Consider the following 19,586-nt stretch of genomic DNA (forward strand, 5'->3'; position numbering starts at 1 on the left):
TTGTGCTGTGAGCCCCCAGAGCACTGCACGACGCACGAAACTGTCACCGTCCCTCACACCCCAAGTATGAGCCCCACCAGCCTAACGGAGACCACCGTCCACCTGGTGACTTCCCACTCAACCACTGTGCCAACAACCAGCCCAACCTCGGTGCCAGAAACGAGTTCAACCACGGTGCGAACAACCAGCCCAACCTCAGTATCAGAAACCAGCTCAACCTCGGTGCCAACAACCAGCCCAACCTCAGTGCCACCAGCCAGCTCAACCTCAGTGCCAACAACCAGCTCAACCACGGTGCAAACAACCAGCCCAAGACCTGTGTCAGAAACCAGCTCAACCTCTGTGCCAACAACCAGCCCAACCTCGGTGCCAGAAACCAGCTCAACCACGGTGCCAGCAACCAGCTCAACGTCTGTGCCAACAACCAGCCCAACCTCGGTGCCAGAGACCAGCTCAACGTCTGTGCCAACAACCAGCCCAACTTCAGTGCCAGAGACCACCTCAACGTCTGTGCCAACAACCAGCCCAACCTCGGTGCCAGAGACCAGCTCAACCTCGGTGCCAGAGACCAGCTCAACCATTGTGCCACCTACCAGCTCAACGTCTGTGCCAACAACCAGCCCAACCTCGGTGCCAGAGACCAGCTCAACCTCCGTGCCACCAACCGGCACAACGTCTGCTCCTACAGCCACCACCACCCCCGTCCTCACACCTGAAGCAACCCACTCCCCTCGTGTGACTGTCAGCTGCCAGCCACAGTGCACGTGGACCAAGTGGTTTGACGTGGACTTCCCGTCCCCGGGACCCCACGGAGGAGACGAGGAAAGCTTCAGCAACATCATGAGAAGGGGAGAGAAAATCTGCCGCCGGCCCGAGTACATCTCGCGGCTGGAGTGCCGGGCCGAGAGCCACCCCGAGGTCAGCATCGAGAAGCTGGGCCAGGTGGTGCAGTGCGACCTCAGCAAGGGCCTGGTGTGCCGGAACCGGGACCAGGGCGGCAATGTCGGGATGTGCCTCAACTATGAGGTCCGGGTGTTGTGCTGTGAGCCCCCAGAGCACTGCACGACGCACGAAACTGTCACCGTCCCTCACACCCCAAGTATGAGCCCCACCAGCCTAACGGAGACCACCGTCCACCTGGTGACTTCCCACTCAACCACTGTGCCAACAACCAGCCCAACCTCGGTGCCAGAAACGAGTTCAACCACGGTGCGAACAACCAGCCCAACCTCAGTATCAGAAACCAGCTCAACCTCGGTGCCAACAACCAGCCCAACCTCAGTGCCACCAGCCAGCTCAACCTCAGTGCCAACAACCAGCTCAACCACGGTGCAAACAACCAGCCCAAGACCTGTGTCAGAAACCAGCTCAACCTCTGTGCCAACAACCAGCCCAACCTCGGTGCCAGAAACCAGCTCAACCACGGTGCCAGCAACCAGCTCAACGTCTGTGCCAACAACCAGCCCAACCTCGGTGCCAGAGACCAGCTCAACGTCTGTGCCAACAACCAGCCCAACTTCAGTGCCAGAGACCACCTCAACGTCTGTGCCAACAACCAGCCCAACCTCGGTGCCAGAGACCAGCTCAACCTCGGTGCCAGAGACCAGCTCAACCATTGTGCCACCTACCAGCTCAACGTCTGTGCCAACAACCAGCCCAACCTCGGTGCCAGAGACCAGCTCAACCTCCGTGCCACCAACCGGCACAACGTCTGCTCCTACAGCCACCACCACCCCCGTCCTCACACCTGAAGCAACCCACTCCCCTCGTGTGACTGTCAGCTGCCAGCCACAGTGCACGTGGACCAAGTGGTTTGACGTGGACTTCCCGTCCCCGGGACCCCACGGAGGAGACGAGGAAAGCTTCAGCAACATCATGAGAAGGGGAGAGAAAATCTGCCGCCGGCCCGAGTACATCTCGCGGCTGGAGTGCCGGGCCGAGAGCCACCCCGAGGTCAGCATCGAGAAGCTGGGCCAGGTGGTGCAGTGCGACCTCAGCAAGGGCCTGGTGTGCCGGAACCGGGACCAGGGCGGCAATGTCGGGATGTGCCTCAACTATGAGGTCCGGGTGTTGTGCTGTGAGCCCCCAGAGCACTGCACGACGCACGAAACTGTCACCGTCCCTCACACCCCAAGTATGAGCCCCACCAGCCTAACGGAGACCACCGTCCACCTGGTGACTTCCCACTCAACCACTGTGCCAACAACCAGCCCAACCTCGGTGCCAGAAACGAGTTCAACCACGGTGCGAACAACCAGCCCAACCTCAGTATCAGAAACCAGCTCAACCTCGGTGCCAACAACCAGTCCAACCTCGGTGCCAGAAACCAGCTCAACCTCGGTGCCAACAACCAGGCCGACCTCAGTGCCACCAACCAGCTCAACCATGGTGCGAACAACCAGCCCAAGACCTGTGTCAGAAACCAGCTCAACCTCTGTGCCAACAACCAGCCCAACCTCGGTGCCAGAGACCAGCTCAACCACGGTGCCAGAGACCAGCCCAACCACTGTGCCACCTACCAGCTCAACCACGGTGCCAGCAACCAGTCGAACCTCAGTGCCATCTACCAGCTCAACGTCTGTGCCAACAACCAGCCCAACCTCGGTGCCAGAGACCACCTCAACGTCTGTGCCAACAACCAGCCCAACCTCGGTGCCAGAGACTAGCTCAACCACGGTGCCAGCAACCAGCCAAACCTCGATGTCACCAACCAGCTCAACCACGGTGCCAGCAACCAGCCCAACTTCCGTGCCACCAACCGGCACAACGTCTGCTCCCACAGCCAGCACCACCCCTGTCCTCACAGCTGAAGCAACCCGCTCCCCTCGTGTGACTGTCAGCTGCCAGCCACAGTGCACGTGGACCAAGTGGTTTGACGTGGACTTCCCGTCCCCGGGACCCCACGGAGGAGATGAGGAAAGCTTCAGCAACATCATGAGAAGGGGAGAGAAAATCTGCCGCCGGCCCGAGTACATCTCGCGGCTGGAGTGCCGGGCCGAGAGCCACCCCGAGGTCAGCATCGAGAAGCTGGGCCAGGTGGTGCAGTGCGACCTCAGCAAGGGCCTGGTGTGCCGGAACCGGGACCAGGGCGGCAATGTCGGGATGTGCCTCAACTATGAGGTCCGGGTGTTGTGCTGTGAGCCCCCAGAGCACTGCACGACGCACAAAACTGTCACCGTCCCTCACACCCCAAGTATGAGCCCCACCAGCCTAACGGAGACCACCGTCCACCTGGTGACTTCCCACTCAACCACTGTGCCAACAACCAGCCCAACCTCGGTGCCAGAAACGAGTTCAACCACGGTGCGAACAACCAGTCCAACCTCGGTGCCAGAAACCAGCTCAACCTCTGTGCCAACAACCAGGCCGACCTCAGTGCCACCAACCAGCTCAACCACGGTGCAAACAACCAGCCCAAGACCTGTGTCAGAAACCAGCTCAACGTCTGTGCCAACAACCAGCCCAACCTCGGTGCCAGAGACCAGCTCAACCATGGTGCCAGAGACCAGCTCAACCACAGTGCCAGAGACCAGCCCAACCACTGTGCCACCTACCAGCTCAACCACGGTGCCAGCAACCAGTCGAACCTCAGTGCCATCAACCAGCTCAACATCTGTGCCAACAACCAGCCCAACCTCGGTGCCAGAGACCAGCTCAACGTCTGTGCCAACAACCAGCCCAACTTCAGTGCCAGAGACCACCTCAACGTCTGTGCCAACAACCAGCCCAACCTCGGTGCCAGAGACCAGCTCAACCACTGTGCCACCTACCAGCTCAACGTCTGTGCCAACAACCAGCCCAACCTCGGTGCCAGAGACCAGCTCAACGTCTGTGCCAACAACCAGCCCAACTTCAGTGCCAGAGACCACCTCAACGTCTGTGCCAACAACCAGCCCAACCTCGGTGCCAGAGACCAGCTCAACCTCGGTGCCAGAGACCAGCTCAACCATTGTGCCACCTACCAGCTCAACGTCTGTGCCAACAACCAGCCCAACCTCGGTGCCAGAGACCAGCTCAACCTCCGTGCCACCAACCGGCACAACGTCTGCTCCTACAGCCACCACCACCCCCGTCCTCACACCTGAAGCAACCCACTCCCCTCGTGTGACTGTCAGCTGCCAGCCACAGTGCACGTGGACCAAGTGGTTTGACGTGGACTTCCCGTCCCCGGGACCCCACGGAGGAGACGAGGAAAGCTTCAGCAACATCATGAGAAGGGGAGAGAAAATCTGCCGCCGGCCCGAGTACATCTCGCGGCTGGAGTGCCGGGCCGAGAGCCACCCCGAGGTCAGCATCGAGAAGCTGGGCCAGGTGGTGCAGTGTGACCTCAGCAAGGGCCTGGTGTGCCGGAACCGGGACCAGGGCGGCAATGTCGGGATGTGCCTCAACTATGAGGTCCGGGTGTTGTGCTGTGAGCCCCCAGAGCACTGCACGACGCACAAAACTGTCACCGTCCCTCACACCCCAAGTATGAGCCCCACCAGCCTAACGGAGACCACCGTCCACCTGGTGACTTCCCACTCAACCACTGTGCCAACAACCAGCCCAACCTCGGTGCCAGAAACGAGTTCAACCACGGTGCGAACAACCAGTCCAACCTCGGTGCCAGAAACCAGCTCAATCTCTGTGCCAACAACCAGGCCGACCTCGGTGCCACCAGCCAGCTCAACCTCAGTGCCACCAACCAGCTCAACCACGGTGCGAACAACCAGCCCAAGACCTGTGTCAGAAACCAGCTCAATGTCTGTGCCAACAACCAGCCCAACCTCAGTGCCAGAGACCAGCTCAACCACTGTGCCACCTATCAGCTCAACGTCTGTGCCAACAACCAGCCCAACCTCGGTGCCAGAAACCAGCTCAACCACAGTGCCAGAGACCAGCCCAACCACTGTGCCACCTACCAGCTCAACCACGGTGCCAGCAACCAGTCGAACCTCAGTGCCATCTACCAGCTCAACGTCTGTGCCAACAACCAGCCCAACCTCGGTGCCAGAGACCAGCTCAACGTCTGTGCCAACAACCAGCCCAACCTCGGTGCCAGAGACCACCTCAACGTCTGTGCCAACAACCAGCCCAACCTCGGTGCCAGAGACCAGCTCAACCACGGTGCCAGCAACCAGCCCAACCTCGGTGCCACTAACCAGCTCAACCACGGTGCCAGCAACCAGTCGAACCTCAGTGCCATCTACCAGCTCAACGTCTGTGCCAACAACCAGCCCAACCTCGGTGCCAGAGACCAGCTCAATGTCTGTGCCAACAACCAGCCCAACTTCAGTGCCAGAGACCACCTCAACGTCTGTGCCACCTACCAGCTCAACGTCTGTGCCAACAACCAGCCCAACCTCGGTGCCAGAGACCAGCTCAACCTCGGTGCCAGAGACCAGCTCAACCACTGTGCCACCTACCAGCTCAACGTCTGTACCAACAACCAGCCCAACCTCGGTGCCAGAGACTAGCTCAACCACGGTGCCAGCAACCAGCCCAACCTCGATGCCACCAACCAGCTCAACCACGGTGCCAGCAACCAGCCCAACTTCCGTGCCACCAACCGGCACAACGTCTGCTCCTACAGCCACCACCACCCCCGTCCTCACACCTGAAGCAACCCACTCCCCTCGTGTGACTGTCAGCTGCCAGCCACAGTGCACGTGGACCAAGTGGTTTGACGTGGACTTCCCGTCCCCGGGACCCCACGGAGGAGACGAGGAAAGCTTCAGCAACATCATGAGAAGGGGAGAGAAAATCTGCCGCCGGCCCGAGTACATCTCGCGGCTGGAGTGCCGGGCCGAGAGCCACCCCGAGGTCAGCATCGAGAAGCTGGGCCAGGTGGTGCAGTGCGACCTCAGCAAGGGCCTGGTGTGCCGGAACCGGGACCAGGGCGGCAATGTCGGGATGTGCCTCAACTATGAGGTCCGGGTGTTGTGCTGTGAGCCCCCAGAGCACTGCGGTCACACTTCGCTGATGCCGAGCTCAGCCCCTCCAGAGCATACATCCGTGATGTCCACTGTGCCATGGCCGAGCTCCACGGCTCCAGCCAGCACGACGTGCTTCTGCAGCGTGTCTGGCAAGCTGTATCCCGCAGGTATGTGACTCGTGCCTGTGGTGTGGTGTGTGTGTGCTACCTTGTCCGCTGATGTCTGGTCTATGAAGATGCCATTGTTATGGGAGAGGGGAGGGGTTGCTTGTCACTGTGACTTGGCCACCATCGTCTCCAGGTTTGACCTAGCTATCTTTGAGTATTTCTTCTGTTTACTTCTGGATAGAAAGGCCTCATACCTTGTCTGCCCCTGGGGTGGACGCTGAGCGTGGAAGTGTGTCTCTGGGTTGTGGCTCTCCCAGCAGGATGGCTCCGCTCACCCCCGCCTGACCCTTTCTCTCGCAGGATCCATCATTTACCAACAGACTGACCTCGCTGGCCACTGCTATTACGCCACGTGCAGTCTGGACTGCCACGTGGTCAGGCAGACGGACCAGTCCTGTCCCAGCAGCGTGCCACCTCCTGCCCCGACCACCTCCCAGCCTGGTTCCTCCCCTTCGGCCCCTGTGCCCGTCACTACGCAGGGGTGCCCGAATGCAGTCCCCCCAAGAATGGTAACTCCCTGTCTGCCCTTCTCAGAGGCTAGTGCAGGGACCCCTGGCGCCTTTCCAAATGGGCCGTGGGTGGAAAGTTAGCTGCGGGTAGGCTGAAGCCAGCTGGCTATTGGGAAGCAGCCAGTGGTGGTCCTACAGGGCTGCCCAAAGTGGGCGCCGCCCGGGGAGCCAGGAGTGTGTGTAAGCAGCCGGTGATGGGACGCCTGGCCGCTGGCTCCAAATGGGGCTTGGCAGCCTGTGGTGGGGTGCGGGGTTGTGTCTGAGCTCCACAGGGGGTGGGGGCCTGTGGGAGGAACGGGGGGGGCAGGGGTGGGGATGGCGGGTCCCATCCTGACTTCCTGTGACTCCTGCTCCCCCCTGGGTCCAAGGCTGAGCACTGTCCTTCCTCCATAGAAAGGCGAGACCTGGCCCATGCCCAACTGCTCTCAGGCCACCTGTGAGGGCCACGGGGTCATCACCGTGCATCGGCGGCCGTGCCCACGGGTGCAGCCCCCGACCTGCGCCAACGGCTTCCCACCTGTGCAGGTGGCAGACCAGGACGGCTGCTGCCCACGCTATCAGTGCCAGTGTGAGCAGGGAGCCAGCCGGCGGGCGGGGTGGGCGGGCCTGCAGCGGAGTGGGTGGGGCGGACACGGGTGAGACCCTGGGAAGGACTTCCTGACAGCGAGGCAGGGAACAGAAGGCCCCAGGCCTCCACCAGGGCACCGAGTGGAATCCTGCCCGAACCCCAGGGCCCCGTGGCCGTGTCAGGTGGGAGGAGGCCAAGGGGACCTGGCCCCGGTGCTCGGGGCTCACGGAGCCCCCAGTGGACAGAGCCCCACGTAAGGCCGCTGTGCGCCCACAGGTGTGTGCAGCGGCTGGGGCGACCCCCACTACATCACCTTCGACGGCACCTACTACACGTTTCTGGACAGCTGCACGTACGTGCTGGTGCGGCAGGTTGTGCCCGTGTACGGCCACTTCCGCGTGCTGGTCGACAACTACTTTTGTGGGGCGGAGAATGGGGTGTCCTGCCCGCAGTCCATCATCGTCGAGTACCGGGAAGACCGCGTCGTGCTGACCCGCAAGCCCGTCCTCGGGGTGATGACCAATGAGGTAGGGGACCCCGGGGCCGCGCCCTGCGGACCGGGCCAGCTTGGGGGCACGCCTCATTCCGCCACGTCCTCCACCCTGTCTAGATCATCTTCAACGACAGAGTGGTCAGGCCTGGCTTCCAGAAAGATGGCATGAGCGTGTCGCAAATCGGCATCAAGATGTACGTGACCATCCCTGAACTTGGCGTCCAGGTCATGTTCTCCGGGCTCATCTTCTCGGTGGAGGTCCCTTTCAGCAAGTTTGCTAACAACACGGAGGGGCAGTGCGGTGAGTCCCGGCCCCACCGGGCTCCGCATGCGGCTGAGGGTGTCCGTGTGAGGAGGGGTCGCGCTGGGGGACACCCCTGGGGACCGCCCTCTTGGCCAGGGTGGAGGCTGCCTGAGTGGCCCCGAGCGTGCAGCCGCGTCTGCTTTGCAGCTACACGGAGAGCACACGGTGCACGCAGCAGCGGGGCCCAGCCACACACCTGGGGCTCCCACCCGTGCACCCTGCGGGGGAACAGTTTGGCTTCTTGGGGGGAGCAGGGAAGCGCCTAGGGGCAGGTCCCACAGCCGACCCCCTGCACGCTGCCCTGAGCATCGGGGCCCCACTCCCAGTTCAGCGACCCCCAGCCCACGGGTGCCTGTGCTCGGCTGTCCCCTGATGGCCCGATGCCCGCCCCCCCAACCCTAGGCACCTGCACCAATGACAGGAAGGATGAGTGTCGCCTGCCTGGGGGGGCGGTGGCGGCCTCCTGCTCTGACATGGCTGGCCACTGGAAGGTGACGACACCGCACCAGCCGTCGTGCCACGGGCCCTCCCCGACGCCCACTGCAGCCAGGCCTTCGCCCTCCCCCACACCGTGCTCCTCGTCGTCCATCTGCCAGCTGATTCTGAGCAAGTGAGATTTGGGGAGGGCCCGGGGAGGGCAGCCCCCCAACCTCACCCTCGGGGTGGGCAGGAAGCGTGGGCCTGTGGCGGCTCCCGGGGCAGCAGGAGGTCGGAGCAGGAGGGTGGCCGAGAGCCGCGGCTCACTGCTGGGACCCTGGGTGCCGGGGTGGCTGAGTGGGTCGGCTCCTTCTGGCTGGCTGTGGGTCTGGGCCCACGTGCTGGGGTGGTCCTGCTCGGGGCACGCAGGCCACGGGCAGAGCCCGAGCTGCCCCCCAACCCTGTGCTGCTGGCTGTAGGGTCTTCGAGCCGTGCCACGCGGTGATCCCCCCGCTGACGTTCTACCAAGGCTGCGTCTTCGACCACTGCCACGTGACCACCTCCGACGTGGTGTGCTCTGGCCTGGAGCTGTACGCGTCCCTCTGCGCCTCTCGCGGCGTGTGCATCGACTGGAGAAGCCACACCAACCGCACGTGCCGTGAGTTCCCACCCGGTCCCGGCGAGCGTGCGGCCAGGGCACAGACACGGCGGGCGGACCACCAGCTGCAGGGCTTCCTAGAGGGGGAGGGAGGGGAGGGGAGGGGAGAGGTGGGGGAGGGAGGCGGAGGGGTGGATTGGCCGCAGGGCCGCGTGTACTCAGCTCCAGGAGAGAAGGGAGGAGCACCCCGACCGGGGCGCCCGGGGCCTGGAGTGCGGGGCTGTGGGTGGGGCCGAGGGGCCAACTTCCAGGCTGCAGAGCCCCCAGCCAGTGTCAGGCCCTCAGCAGGTGCCTGGGGATAGGGCCAGAGCAGGGCCTGGGAGTTTGCTCTGAGCAGGTGCCCTTGGCCTCAACCATGGCCTCTCCCCACGCACAGCGTTCGCCTGCCCTGACGACAAGGTGTACCAGCCGTGTGGCCCGTCCAAGCTCTCCTACTGCTACGGGAGGGACAACGCCAGCCTCATGTATGCACCAGTCTCTCCCTCCTGGACCTATCCTGGGGCCCCCAGGCTGGCCTTCTCCTAGCCTGGAGGGCACAGGACAGACCAGCCCCTCTGCTGTCCCCACAGGGCCTTACAGGACGCCGGCCCCATCACGGAAGGCTGCTTTTGTCCAGAGGGCTTGATGCTTTTCAGCACGAGCTCCGAAGTCTGCGTGCCCACTGATTGCCGCGGTATGTTGCCACGGGTGGGGCTGGGGCCGGCAGGTGCACCAGCACCAGCTGCCCCCTCGGATCTGGGCTTCCCAGCCAGATGCTGGGGCTTTCGGCCCTGGCCTGGGACTGCCTGGGCCCGCACTATGAGTCCAGTCCCAGAAAGGCTGGGGGCTGCCGCCGCCTACCTGTGACCTCTCTCTTTTCCTTCAGGGTGCCTGGGGCCCCACGGGGAGCCTGTGGAGGTGAGTGTGGCCAGCCGGCGTGGGGGCAGGGCATCCTCTTTGTGCCAGCGCCTCAGAGGAGGAGCACAAAGGGGGCTCTAGCTGGATGTGGGGGTGTCTGGACGGGGAGTGCCCGCCCCTGGGGTGGTCCTGCTCCTACCTCCACTGGGGTCCCTTCCTGCTCCTCTCAGACACAGGGAGCTGGAGGTGGTCGCCCACCTGGTACCCGCCCACCCCATCTCCCGACCCTGAAACCCCCTCCCCCGGTCCCCCCAGTTCCCCCAGGGTCCCCCTCTGGCCCTCAGCTGGGGGATCCCGCACCCCTGTGGTCTGGCTGCTGCTGTGCCCGGACAGGCCAGGGGCCAGCCCTGCAGCCCTGGGCTTACGCATGCCTCGTCCCGCAGCCCGGCCACACCGTCAGCGTGGGATGCCGGCGGTGCACCTGTGAGAACGGCACGCGGACCCTGAGCTGCCAGCCGCAGCCCTGCCCCCTGCCCCCAGCCTGCCCCGCGCCAGGCTTGGTACCTGTGCCTGCAGCCCCCCAGGCCGACCAGTGCTGTCCCCAGTACAACTGCGGTGAGCCCGAGCTGATGCCCCCAGGCCCTCGGCTGAGTGCCCGGGGGGCACGGGGTTGGGGGGGCACAACCAAGGGGGACCACACCCTTCCGCCCCCCACCAAGACCTCTGCCGGTGACCCCCCAACAGACATGCTCTGGGGAGGGTGGCTATGCCAGGAGGACGGGGGCTCCTCTGCCCAGGCTGGCCCAGAGTGGCCCGTGCCCCTTGGAGAGCCTACCCGCCGGGAGGTGGGCCCCGCTGGAGACCCCTGGGTACAGCACCGGGCTGGGGGTGGGTGCGTGCAGAGCAGGAGGCAGGCCCCTGAGTGCTGCCTTCCCGTCCGCCGCAGCCTGTGACACCAGCTACTGCCCCAAGCCCGTGGCCTGTCCCGAGGGCTCCCATCCCATCCTGACCTACGAGGAGGGAGCCTGCTGCCCCCGCCAGAACTGCAGTGAGTGTCAGCGACCTCCTGGTGGGCCGGGCGCTGTGGGGGCGGGGCAACCTCACTGGGGGTTCTCTGTGGCTGGGGGACGTGGCCGGGGCATCACTGCCCGGGGCCCCGGGGCCAGTCCACTCTGGTGACGCATGTGGCCACCACTGCTCTGGGGGCTGGGGCGTGGTAGGCCGGGCGGCAGGGGCGAGGGTGGGTCTGTGAGCCTGTGCGCTCCCCCCTGCACAGGCTGGAGCGTCTGCAGTGTCAACGGCACCTTGTACCAGGTGAGAGGGATGTGGAGGTCAGGACCCCGTGGCATTCGGGAAGCGGAGCCCTCCCTGTCCCCGGCCCTGCCAGCTTCTCCCCGAGGTGGGGCCTGCAGGCCGTGCCCGGCCCCCTGCCCGCCCGGGGACACCTCCAGCACCGTGAGCCCTCCGGGGACCGCAGCCCACAGCCCAGCGTAGCTGAGGTCCCAGGTCGGCCGCTGGCTTGGGCGCTCCTCCGCATCAGCAGGGTGGGCAAGGCCAGCCTCCCTCCCTGCCCTCCCGAATGTGATGAGGGCCCCCAGCATCAGTGCCCCTGGCTGGGCCTTCCCAAGCCTGCGACTTCCCGGGCACCCTGGTCTCAGAGGTGCAGGATCCGGGGGGCCCCGCCCCCCACCAGGAGGTGGCACTTAGGGGCACCTGGAGGGCCCGGGTTGCCTAGCGGGGGCCAGGCCCAGAGGGGTACGTTCCAGAAGCTCACCGGCCCCGGCCGCCCGACTCTCCCCAGCCCGGCTCCGTGGTCTCCTCCAGCCTGTGTGAGACGTGCCGGTGCGAGGCGCCCGGCAGCCCCCATTCAGGCACGGCGGTGGTCAGCTGTGAGACTCAGATCTGCAACACCCGCTGTCCCGAGGTGAGTGGCTGTGGTGGCCGCCCCGCACTGCCGCCTGGACCGCTGGTTTGGGGGTGCTCAGGCCACACGCCTGCCTGTGCCCGCAGGGCTTCGAGTACCGGGAACAGAGCGGACGGTGCTGCGGCGGGTGCGTGCAGCAAGCCTGCGTCCTCAACGCCACTGACAACTCCCCCCGTCTCCTCTACGTGAGTTGCAGCTGCCGGGCCTGGCTGGGGGGCCCAGCGGGGGGGCCCGGGGCCACGGACTGAGTCCTGGGGTGGGGTCGAAGCCACCCTGCCCCGCCCAGGAGCTCTGGGGAAGCGAGGGCGGGGCCACGTTCCACCCCTGCCCGGGAGGAGGAGCCGCCAGGTACACAGTGGCCCCAGGGGCGGGAGTGCAGAACCAGCCGCCCCTGGCACACGGGGGCCCCTGGGGAGCCATCATCGCAAGGCAGGTGCCCGGCAGAGACCGGGAGGACCCTGGAGGCCCATGGGCGGAGAGGCCGACACACAGAGCTCCCCTGCCCTCTCACCTTGCCGGCCGGCCCCTCCTTGCAGCCGGGCCAGTCCTGGCCAGACCCCAGGAACCCCTGTGTGACCCACGAGTGTGAGAAGCACCAGGATGGGCTTGTGGTGGTGACCAGGAAGAAGGCGTGTCCCCCGCTTAGCTGTCCTGCGGTGAGCTCCGGGAACCCGCGGCCCCGCCTGGCCCACTGTCACGGGAGGCCACGGCCAGGGTCACCCGGGGGTGGGGGTGGGGAGCCGCGGTTGGCCCTGTGCAGTGGCCGCAGGGGTGCCCCTCACCTCTGTGGGGCACCGTCCCCTCCTGTCCATTCCCCCACTCTTGGGCCGACAGCTGGCCCTCAAGGAAGCCCTTTTGTCGGCACAGGACCAGGCCAGGCTGAGCGAGGACGGCTGCTGTCTGTCCTGTCCTCCACCCAAGCCCCAGAACAGTGAGTGGGCGCGTCCACGGGGGGTGGCCCATCCTGCCTGCCTAGGGGGCCCGGGGGGCCCAGGGGCCCTGGCCAGGCCTGAGCCTCTGCCCGGCCTTTTGTGTCACCCCCAGGGTCGGCCTGCGCCCTGTTCCATGAGCGCCGAGTCCTCCACCAGCAGGGCTGTAGGTCTCCCCGGCCCGTGCGCCTCGCCTTCTGCCGTGGGAGCTGCGGGGACAGCGTCTCTGTGTACGTGAGCCCCTCCCCCGGCCCGCGGGGGTCACAGGGGCACAGGGGATGGCGGTGAAGGGCGGGGGAGGGAGAGCTGGGAGCAGCGACGGGCTCGGGGCTGGGCTGAGGGGCTGGGTCCCAGGGGTTCGGAGGCCACGGCCTCGCCCTGGCGGGAAGCAGGCTGTTCCGAGACCACAGACTCGAGGGCCCTGCCGGCGGCGTGGCAGGGTCTGCCGTGGTGCGCCGGCGGCCTGGTTAGCTGCGGAGTGTTCACACCTGGGCACGGCACGGGGGAGCGTGCACGGCTGTCACACGCCGGCCAGAGAGCCTCGAGGGTGGGTGGTGGCGACATGGGGTGGGGGCTTGGGGTCTGACACGGCCACCCGCCCACAGCTACTCCCTGGAGGCCAACGCGCTGCGCCACAGCTGCGAGTGCTGCCAGGAGCTGCGCGTCGCCCTGCGAAACGTGACCCTGCACTGCGCCGACGGCTCCCACCGGGCCTTCAGCTACCCCCAGGTGGAGGAGTGTGGCTGCGTGCGGCAGCGCTGCGGCTCCCATGGCGCCCTGGACCCCGGGGCGGACTCGGGGCCTGTGCAGAGCGACGAGGAGCAGAGCCAGGAGATGGGGGGCACGGGCTGGAGGAGGGGCTCCAGGGCCACAGGCCCCCCTAGTGGACTGACCAGCGCCCGTCCTCGGGGCTCCCGGCCACCCCCCTCCGGGATACACCGATAAGGGCGTCCTGTCCCCTACGGCTTTGGCTCCAGGGACCTGAGCCCTGGCCCAGGGGACCCGAGGCCATGATGCCCTGCCCGCCCACCTTGCCCCTCTCTGGGGTCCAGCTGGCGGTGGCCCCGACCAGCCCTCAGGCCACTCTGGACGTGGGTCCAGCCTGCGTTCCCAGGACTTGTGCATCACGTAGGGGTCCTATCAGGGATGGTCACTTGGACTTGTTGGGCCGGGCCGTCCGCCACCAGGAGGCGCAGCCTTGCCCCTCCCTTGGCCCTGGGCCTCAGGAAATGGCCGTCTGGGTTCGTAAATACACTTGGAGCATTTTGCAACTTGTGGACTCCGTGTGGTTTTTAAGCTTATCTGTAAAACCCAGGAACGGGGCGGGGACAGGCTGGGTGCCAGGGGCTCACACCACACCCTCGGCCGGCCCCAACCTGGACACACTGGGGAGGTCCATCCAGGGGCGCCTGCTGCCTCCAGCGGCTGGGGGACGACACCCGTCCATTCAGGGAGTAGAGGGAGGGAGGAAGTCCTGTGTGGCCCTGCCTACCCCCCGCTGGCCACAGTGGACACCAGTAGGCTTTGCATGGTGAAGGAACCTTCTAGAAGAGGGCTCCGTCTTTCACCCCTCATCACACAGATGCTGGGTTTGGTGTGTGTGTGTGTGTGCATGTGTGTGCGTGCACAAAGGCCACCGGCAGCCAAGCCCCTGCCCCTCCCATGTCCTTCCTGTGACCCCAGCTCTGCCCTGAGAACCTCCAGGTTCCTTGACCCCTTCCTTGGCGGCCCCAGGGGAGCTTCCAGACCACCCCCCTGGCAACATGCAGACCAAAGGCCTGACCCAGCCCCGCAGATGCCCCGGGAGTGTGGACGGGGCTCGCCTTGGTCCAAAGACCTGGCCAGAGCAGCCCCGGGGGGGGGGGTTGGGGACCACCTTTTACAGTTTCCACAGGGGACCCGCCTGGATGGTGCCGCTCTTGCCCCTGGTCCAGGCACACGGCAAGGGGGACCGACCTTGGAGCTTGACCCCTCCTGTCAGTGACCAGCTGGGGGCGGAGGGTCTCCCTCGGCCGGGACCCCGTGACCCCTTGGGCTCAGGAGACCGCTTGAGTTTGAGGTGGAGGGCCACGGCCCCACAGGGACAGGGAGCAGGCTGTTGACCCCCGGGATGCCCTCCTTGGGCACAGCACGTTCGCAGGCCTCTGGCTCTGGGAGCCGCTGTTCCACGGACCAGCCGGCCCCGCGGCTGTGGGCGGCACCCCCGTCAGCGCCGCTGACCCCCTGAGCGGCTCGGGTGTCAGAGGGAACTGCCTCTTCCTCGGGGCGCAGGGTGCGGTGACTAATCCCCCACTCCCTGGGAGAGCACCGCCCCGGCCTGGATCTGGGGCTGGTGGCAGGAGGTAACCAGATAGCAGTCCCTGCCCGCCAGTCCAGCCACAGCAGCCCCTGGCCAGGTTATGCAAGCTGTTTCTGGAAAGAGCTACAAGCGGGGTGTGGCCCCAAGGCCACCAGGAGGCCCTTCCTACAGGCGAGGCTCCCCAGGCCACAGCCTGCGGCTACCACCCCTCTTGGACCCCGGGCGGGTGTGGGGGATGAATTGTCCCTTCCGGGGTAGCGCTGAGTGACCAGCAGAGGCCCCTGTGGGCCTGGGCTGCCCCGGCAGCTTGAGACCCCACCTCCCGCGGCCTTGGTGGAGTCCGGCCCGGAGAGCCTCCGAGGCCGCACGAGATGCTCATGGCTCTGCCTGGGACGGGGTTGGGGGGGGTTCCCACCCTCGTGCATGGGGGGTCCAGATGGGGTAGGCAGCTTCTGCCCAGAACAAGGGAGGCCAGGGGCTCCCAGAGAAGGACCCAGGATGCTGGGGAGCCTGTGACCATGTGTGCCCCAAAGTCAGCACCCCAAGGCCCTGAGGCTGGCCTGGTCCAGGGTGTGTGGGGGCCGCCACTCCGTCTGCTTTGGCCACAGACCTGGGTCCTGGATGGTGAGTTGGCTTCGCAGAGAGACCAGGGGGCCCAGGTGGGGGACACAGGGGCCTCTGGGCGGCCACTGAAGCTTTGGGAAGAGACCGAAGAAGGATGATTCTGGGGACAGAATCTGGGCTTGGGGTGAAGCAGGAGGGCGGTGGGCAGGCGCAGTTCCTGCTGGACGTTGGACATATGGGTACTGCCCTGGTCAAGACCTGGGCACCCATCAGCCCAGTGACACTCTCTGCGGGCAGGAACGGGCAGATGAGCGTCCACCTGCAGGAGAAGCCCCAGTGGAGGCGGCACTAGCCCCAGAAGCGACAAGAGCCTGGCTTGGCGGCTGGACCCAGGACCCTCGGCCCCTCTGGGAACATCCGCAGTGTCGGAGCCGCGCCGTGAACGACCGTCCCGGGGGCGGGGGGATGGCCGTGCCTTGCACAGGGGACACGTGGAACACGGAGCAGGACCAGAAGAAGGAGGGAAGGGAGTGTGTGCCTGAGTCAGCTGCCCCGAGGAGCCCTGGGCAGAGCCGCCCCGGTGAGGTCCGGGGAGGAAGCTGGCAAACGCATTGAGTCAGAGGCCCTCAAAGGTCCGGCACGTGACAAAGCACAGGGAGGTCACAGCCAGGGGTGCACGCCGGAGCACGGCAGCCTCCCGCTGGCGGGGGGGCACCTGAGGGAGACCATCCTCTTCCCGGGCCTGGCTGGGCTGGGCCGTGGCGAGCAGGGCACACAGAGTGTTTGGGAGAAGGTCACAGGGGAGCAAGGCGGGAACGGGAGCGTGAGGCTGGGGCCGTACCGGGGCCTGCGGGCAGGGGCAGGGGTCCCCGCCTGTGCAGGTGCCAGTTGTGGCCACGGTGGGCCGGGAGAAAGGCGACCAGGTGGCCGAGTGGGGCTCGAGGGTCAGGGAGGACCAGGCTGTAGTCCTGGGGGGCTTAAGTGAGGGAGCCCTGGGGGTCCGGGCAGAGCTGGTCCAGCCCCGCCGCGTCCTTCAGACCCCGCTGCCGGCTGAGGGTGGACCGCGGGGGTGACGGAAGGAGCGGGAGACCAGCTGGGAGGCGGGGCTCAGGGCATGGGGGAGTGAGGAGGGTCGGAGTAGAGGTGAGAGGCCAGCCCATGGACAGTGGGAAGGAGGTGCTGGGAGGCAGGAGCTCCACATGGCCACGCCGCCGGGACCACGCTGCAGGGGATAGCGGGGAGGGGAGGGGAGGAGAGGGTGGGCCTCCTGACCGTACTTCCAGACTGAGGACCCCGGAGGGGAAGGCGTGGACGTGGGGAGAGCCCCCTGGCCGGGAGTGTACACACCAGATGTGCCCGACAGCTTGGGAAAACACACTGATGACTTGGGTTCCCAAGAGCCCTGTTTTGGGCCTGGGACGCCGGCCTGCCCAGTGCCCGCCCCAGGGTCTCAGGGCCGGGGCAGGGGCTGCCTCGCGGGGCTGGCAGGGGGCTCCTGGAAGGGTTTCCAGGACAGGCTGGAGCCGATGCAGCCGGAGGACGATCCACCCCTCCTGCAAGGCAAACAGCTTGGGCGGCCCCCGGTAGGGCTCGGGGACACGTGCCCCACGTCCCACTCCATAGGTGTCCCCGCCAAGCTCAGGGTCACTTGGTCCTCCTGTGAGCACAGCCGCCCATCCCCCGTGCAATGGCAGAGCTGATCGGGTTCCCTTAGTGGGGGAGGAGGGGGGAACCAGCCTGTCGGCACATGCAGCCCACTTGAGGGGCTCCGTCGGAGCAGGGGGACGCAGAAACTCCCTGCCTGCCTCGGTCCCAGCCCTTCCTGCTCCCAGGAGAAGCAGCCCCAGGAGCACCCTAGCTGAGCACAGAGCCAGGAACCCTAGGGCAGCCTGTCCCCAGGGGAGGGGTCCTTCTGGCGCTCCACCCCCACAGTCATTGGCCCGGGCCCAGGAGGCTGTCTAACCTGGTCTGTGCAAGAAGCCGGGGCCTGGGGCTTCTTGGTGGAGGGATTGGGGAGGCGCATCCCGAAATAGCCCCAGAGCAGTGTCCTGCTGTCCCGCGCGGCCTTGCTTTGTCCTCAGCCGGTGGCTCCTAAGCTTCCACGGGTCCACAAGAGGGCCAGTCGGCGCTTTGTGGAAACCAACAAGAAGCTGAGGCCTGTGGAGAGCAGCCCCGGGTGGGGGGCACGCACCCCCTGGTGGGTCAGGACCTGCCCCGGAGCCCGGTCGGACGCCCTGGACCTCATCCATTGTAGGGGGAACTTGCCTGGCTCACGAAGCCGACTGAGCTCCCACGGGGACTCTGTCTCCCCGCCCATGGTCACTGCAGACAGCTGTCCCTGGGCAGTGTCCACACCTCTAGCTCTGGGCATCGGGGACGCTGAGCCGCTCATCTGTGGGCATGTGGGTGTGGGCGTCACTGTCCGTCCGGGTATGCGACATGGGAACAGGTGAGGGCACCAGAGCCCCAGGAGAAGCAGAGCCCCTCCTGCAGAGACACCGTAGCTGGACACAGGGGCCTGGCTCTGACCCTCACCGCCCCCATGCACACAAGTCTGGCTTGCCCTGTGGGCCTCCAGGGGCCCTTCCTGACCACCCAGACCACCACCCCCTGAGCTGGGTTAGCAGTTCCGAGTTAAGGTCACCGACCGCTGGCCTGGGGCAGCTCCAGCTCCAGCCTGTGGCCTCATGACCCAAGCCCGGGATGTAATCTCGTGTCCCCCTCGTGTCCCCCCAGGGGCAGTGTGGACACTCCCACCCCTGGCGTGTCAGCTGCACGCACACCACACCTACTTACCAAGTGCGTTGGCCACATCCCTGACTTTGGGACGTGGCAGGGCCCTGACAGAGCCCAAGTGAGGAGATATCCAGGCACGGGGGACCCCGGACAGCCTCCCCGAGAAAACACGAGAGGGCGAAGTCGGGGCGGCCGGAGAGCACGGCGGGCCCTGCGTCTGCCGAGAGGAGCGGGCCCCATGGAGGGACGGTGCTGTGCCGCGTGGCCTCCCCAGCTGTGGGGCCTGAGCCAGGACAAGGCTGGCGTGCAGGACGTGGGTGTGTCCTTCAGTCCCTTCTCCGGGTCACTGGTCACTACTGGGGCCCCGGGGCTAGTGGAGTGGGCCAGAGGGGGCAGTCGGCAGGCGGGCCTGGGTGTGGATGTCCCGGTGCCCCAGCCACCGGGACTGACGTCTCTCTCCGCACGTAGTGGGGGAAGTGGGCCCCTCGGCCAATCTTGTGGGCGCTGAGTCAACACTGGGGTTCCTGGAGGGAAGGGAGGGTCTGTTTGCCGACTGACACTCGGGTCATCCCCGCCTTCCGCCAGGACGCTGCTGCCCTCCTGCTGTTTGCTCGCCCTCTGCCGTGGTAATCCTCCGCAAACCCGGCTCGGTGGTTTGCCTCTGAACTTCTCCTCTGTCCTCACCGGCCCTGCCCATGCTGGGCCACGCCTGCCCCACCGACCGGGCTCCGAGACTTCCCAAGACCCTGCCTGGGGGTGCTGCTTCTCCCAGGGCTTCACCAGGGCTTGGGGGAAGGAGCGGGGAGCGGGGAGGAGGTGGCCCTGGTGCGCCTGCTGGAGGACCTGCCGCAGGGCGGGCCCCTAGACACCCAGGACCCCCCCCCCCGTGTGCCCCCCCGGCTGCCTCCGTGGGCTGGCTCTGCCCCAGAGATGGGCTGGCCCCTCCCCATTTCCTCCTCCGCTCCAGGGCTCGCCTCCTCCCCGCTGCTGCTCGATGCGCGCCGGCCTCCCTCAAGTCCGTTCCTCAGACGGCAGCCAGAATGGAGCTTTCCAGAGAACCTTTCATTCTGGTGTGGTTTCAGGTTTATGGGTAAATCGCAGAGATGGTATGAAGAGCTCCTGTCTGCCCTCTATCCCGACACACGGGTGTCGGCTGCTCGCTCCCTTGGTCCTGCCGCACGCTTTCACGTGTGTGGGTGCGCCTGCCCGCCCTCTGTACCCACGCGGGTTGAAGAGGCCCCTCACCCCAACGTAGGTGGGTGTGTG

The 19,586-nt window shown here is 66.1% G+C and overlaps 1 protein-coding gene across 1 annotated transcript in view; it reads left to right on the forward strand.

The window, feature by feature from the left end:
• The window catches only part of MUC5AC (mucin 5AC, oligomeric mucus/gel-forming), a gene marked incomplete at both ends in the record, with an annotated part of 32,929 nt that extends 19,263 nt beyond the window's left edge, over positions 1-13,666 (forward strand). Inside the window, 29 exons of the mRNA XM_080817864.1 lie at positions 66-674; positions 760-1,026; positions 1,101-1,709; positions 1,795-2,061; positions 2,136-2,652; positions 2,807-3,120; positions 3,195-4,043; positions 4,129-4,395; positions 4,470-5,442; positions 5,573-6,082; positions 6,383-6,456; positions 6,985-7,159; positions 7,436-7,686; positions 7,770-7,953; positions 8,359-8,566; positions 8,853-9,031; positions 9,408-9,495; positions 9,601-9,704; positions 9,897-9,928; positions 10,312-10,483; positions 10,815-10,916; positions 11,145-11,182; positions 11,281-11,412; positions 11,670-11,792; positions 11,879-11,977; positions 12,329-12,448; positions 12,627-12,723; positions 12,837-12,951; positions 13,327-13,666. Of these exons, the coding sequence (XP_080673990.1) occupies positions 66-674; positions 760-1,026; positions 1,101-1,709; positions 1,795-2,061; positions 2,136-2,652; positions 2,807-3,120; positions 3,195-4,043; positions 4,129-4,395; positions 4,470-5,442; positions 5,573-6,082; positions 6,383-6,456; positions 6,985-7,159; positions 7,436-7,686; positions 7,770-7,953; positions 8,359-8,566; positions 8,853-9,031; positions 9,408-9,495; positions 9,601-9,704; positions 9,897-9,928; positions 10,312-10,483; positions 10,815-10,916; positions 11,145-11,182; positions 11,281-11,412; positions 11,670-11,792; positions 11,879-11,977; positions 12,329-12,448; positions 12,627-12,723; positions 12,837-12,951; positions 13,327-13,666 (7,815 nt within the window). The remainder of the gene's footprint in view (positions 1-65; positions 675-759; positions 1,027-1,100; positions 1,710-1,794; positions 2,062-2,135; positions 2,653-2,806; positions 3,121-3,194; positions 4,044-4,128; positions 4,396-4,469; positions 5,443-5,572; positions 6,083-6,382; positions 6,457-6,984; positions 7,160-7,435; positions 7,687-7,769; positions 7,954-8,358; positions 8,567-8,852; positions 9,032-9,407; positions 9,496-9,600; positions 9,705-9,896; positions 9,929-10,311; positions 10,484-10,814; positions 10,917-11,144; positions 11,183-11,280; positions 11,413-11,669; positions 11,793-11,878; positions 11,978-12,328; positions 12,449-12,626; positions 12,724-12,836; positions 12,952-13,326) is intronic.
• Between the last annotated feature and the right edge of the window lie 5,920 nt (positions 13,667-19,586).

Source organism: Martes martes (genome assembly GCF_963455335.1).
Source record: "Martes martes genome assembly, chromosome: 10".
In the NCBI taxonomy this organism is placed as follows: Eukaryota; Metazoa; Chordata; class Mammalia; order Carnivora; family Mustelidae; genus Martes; species Martes martes.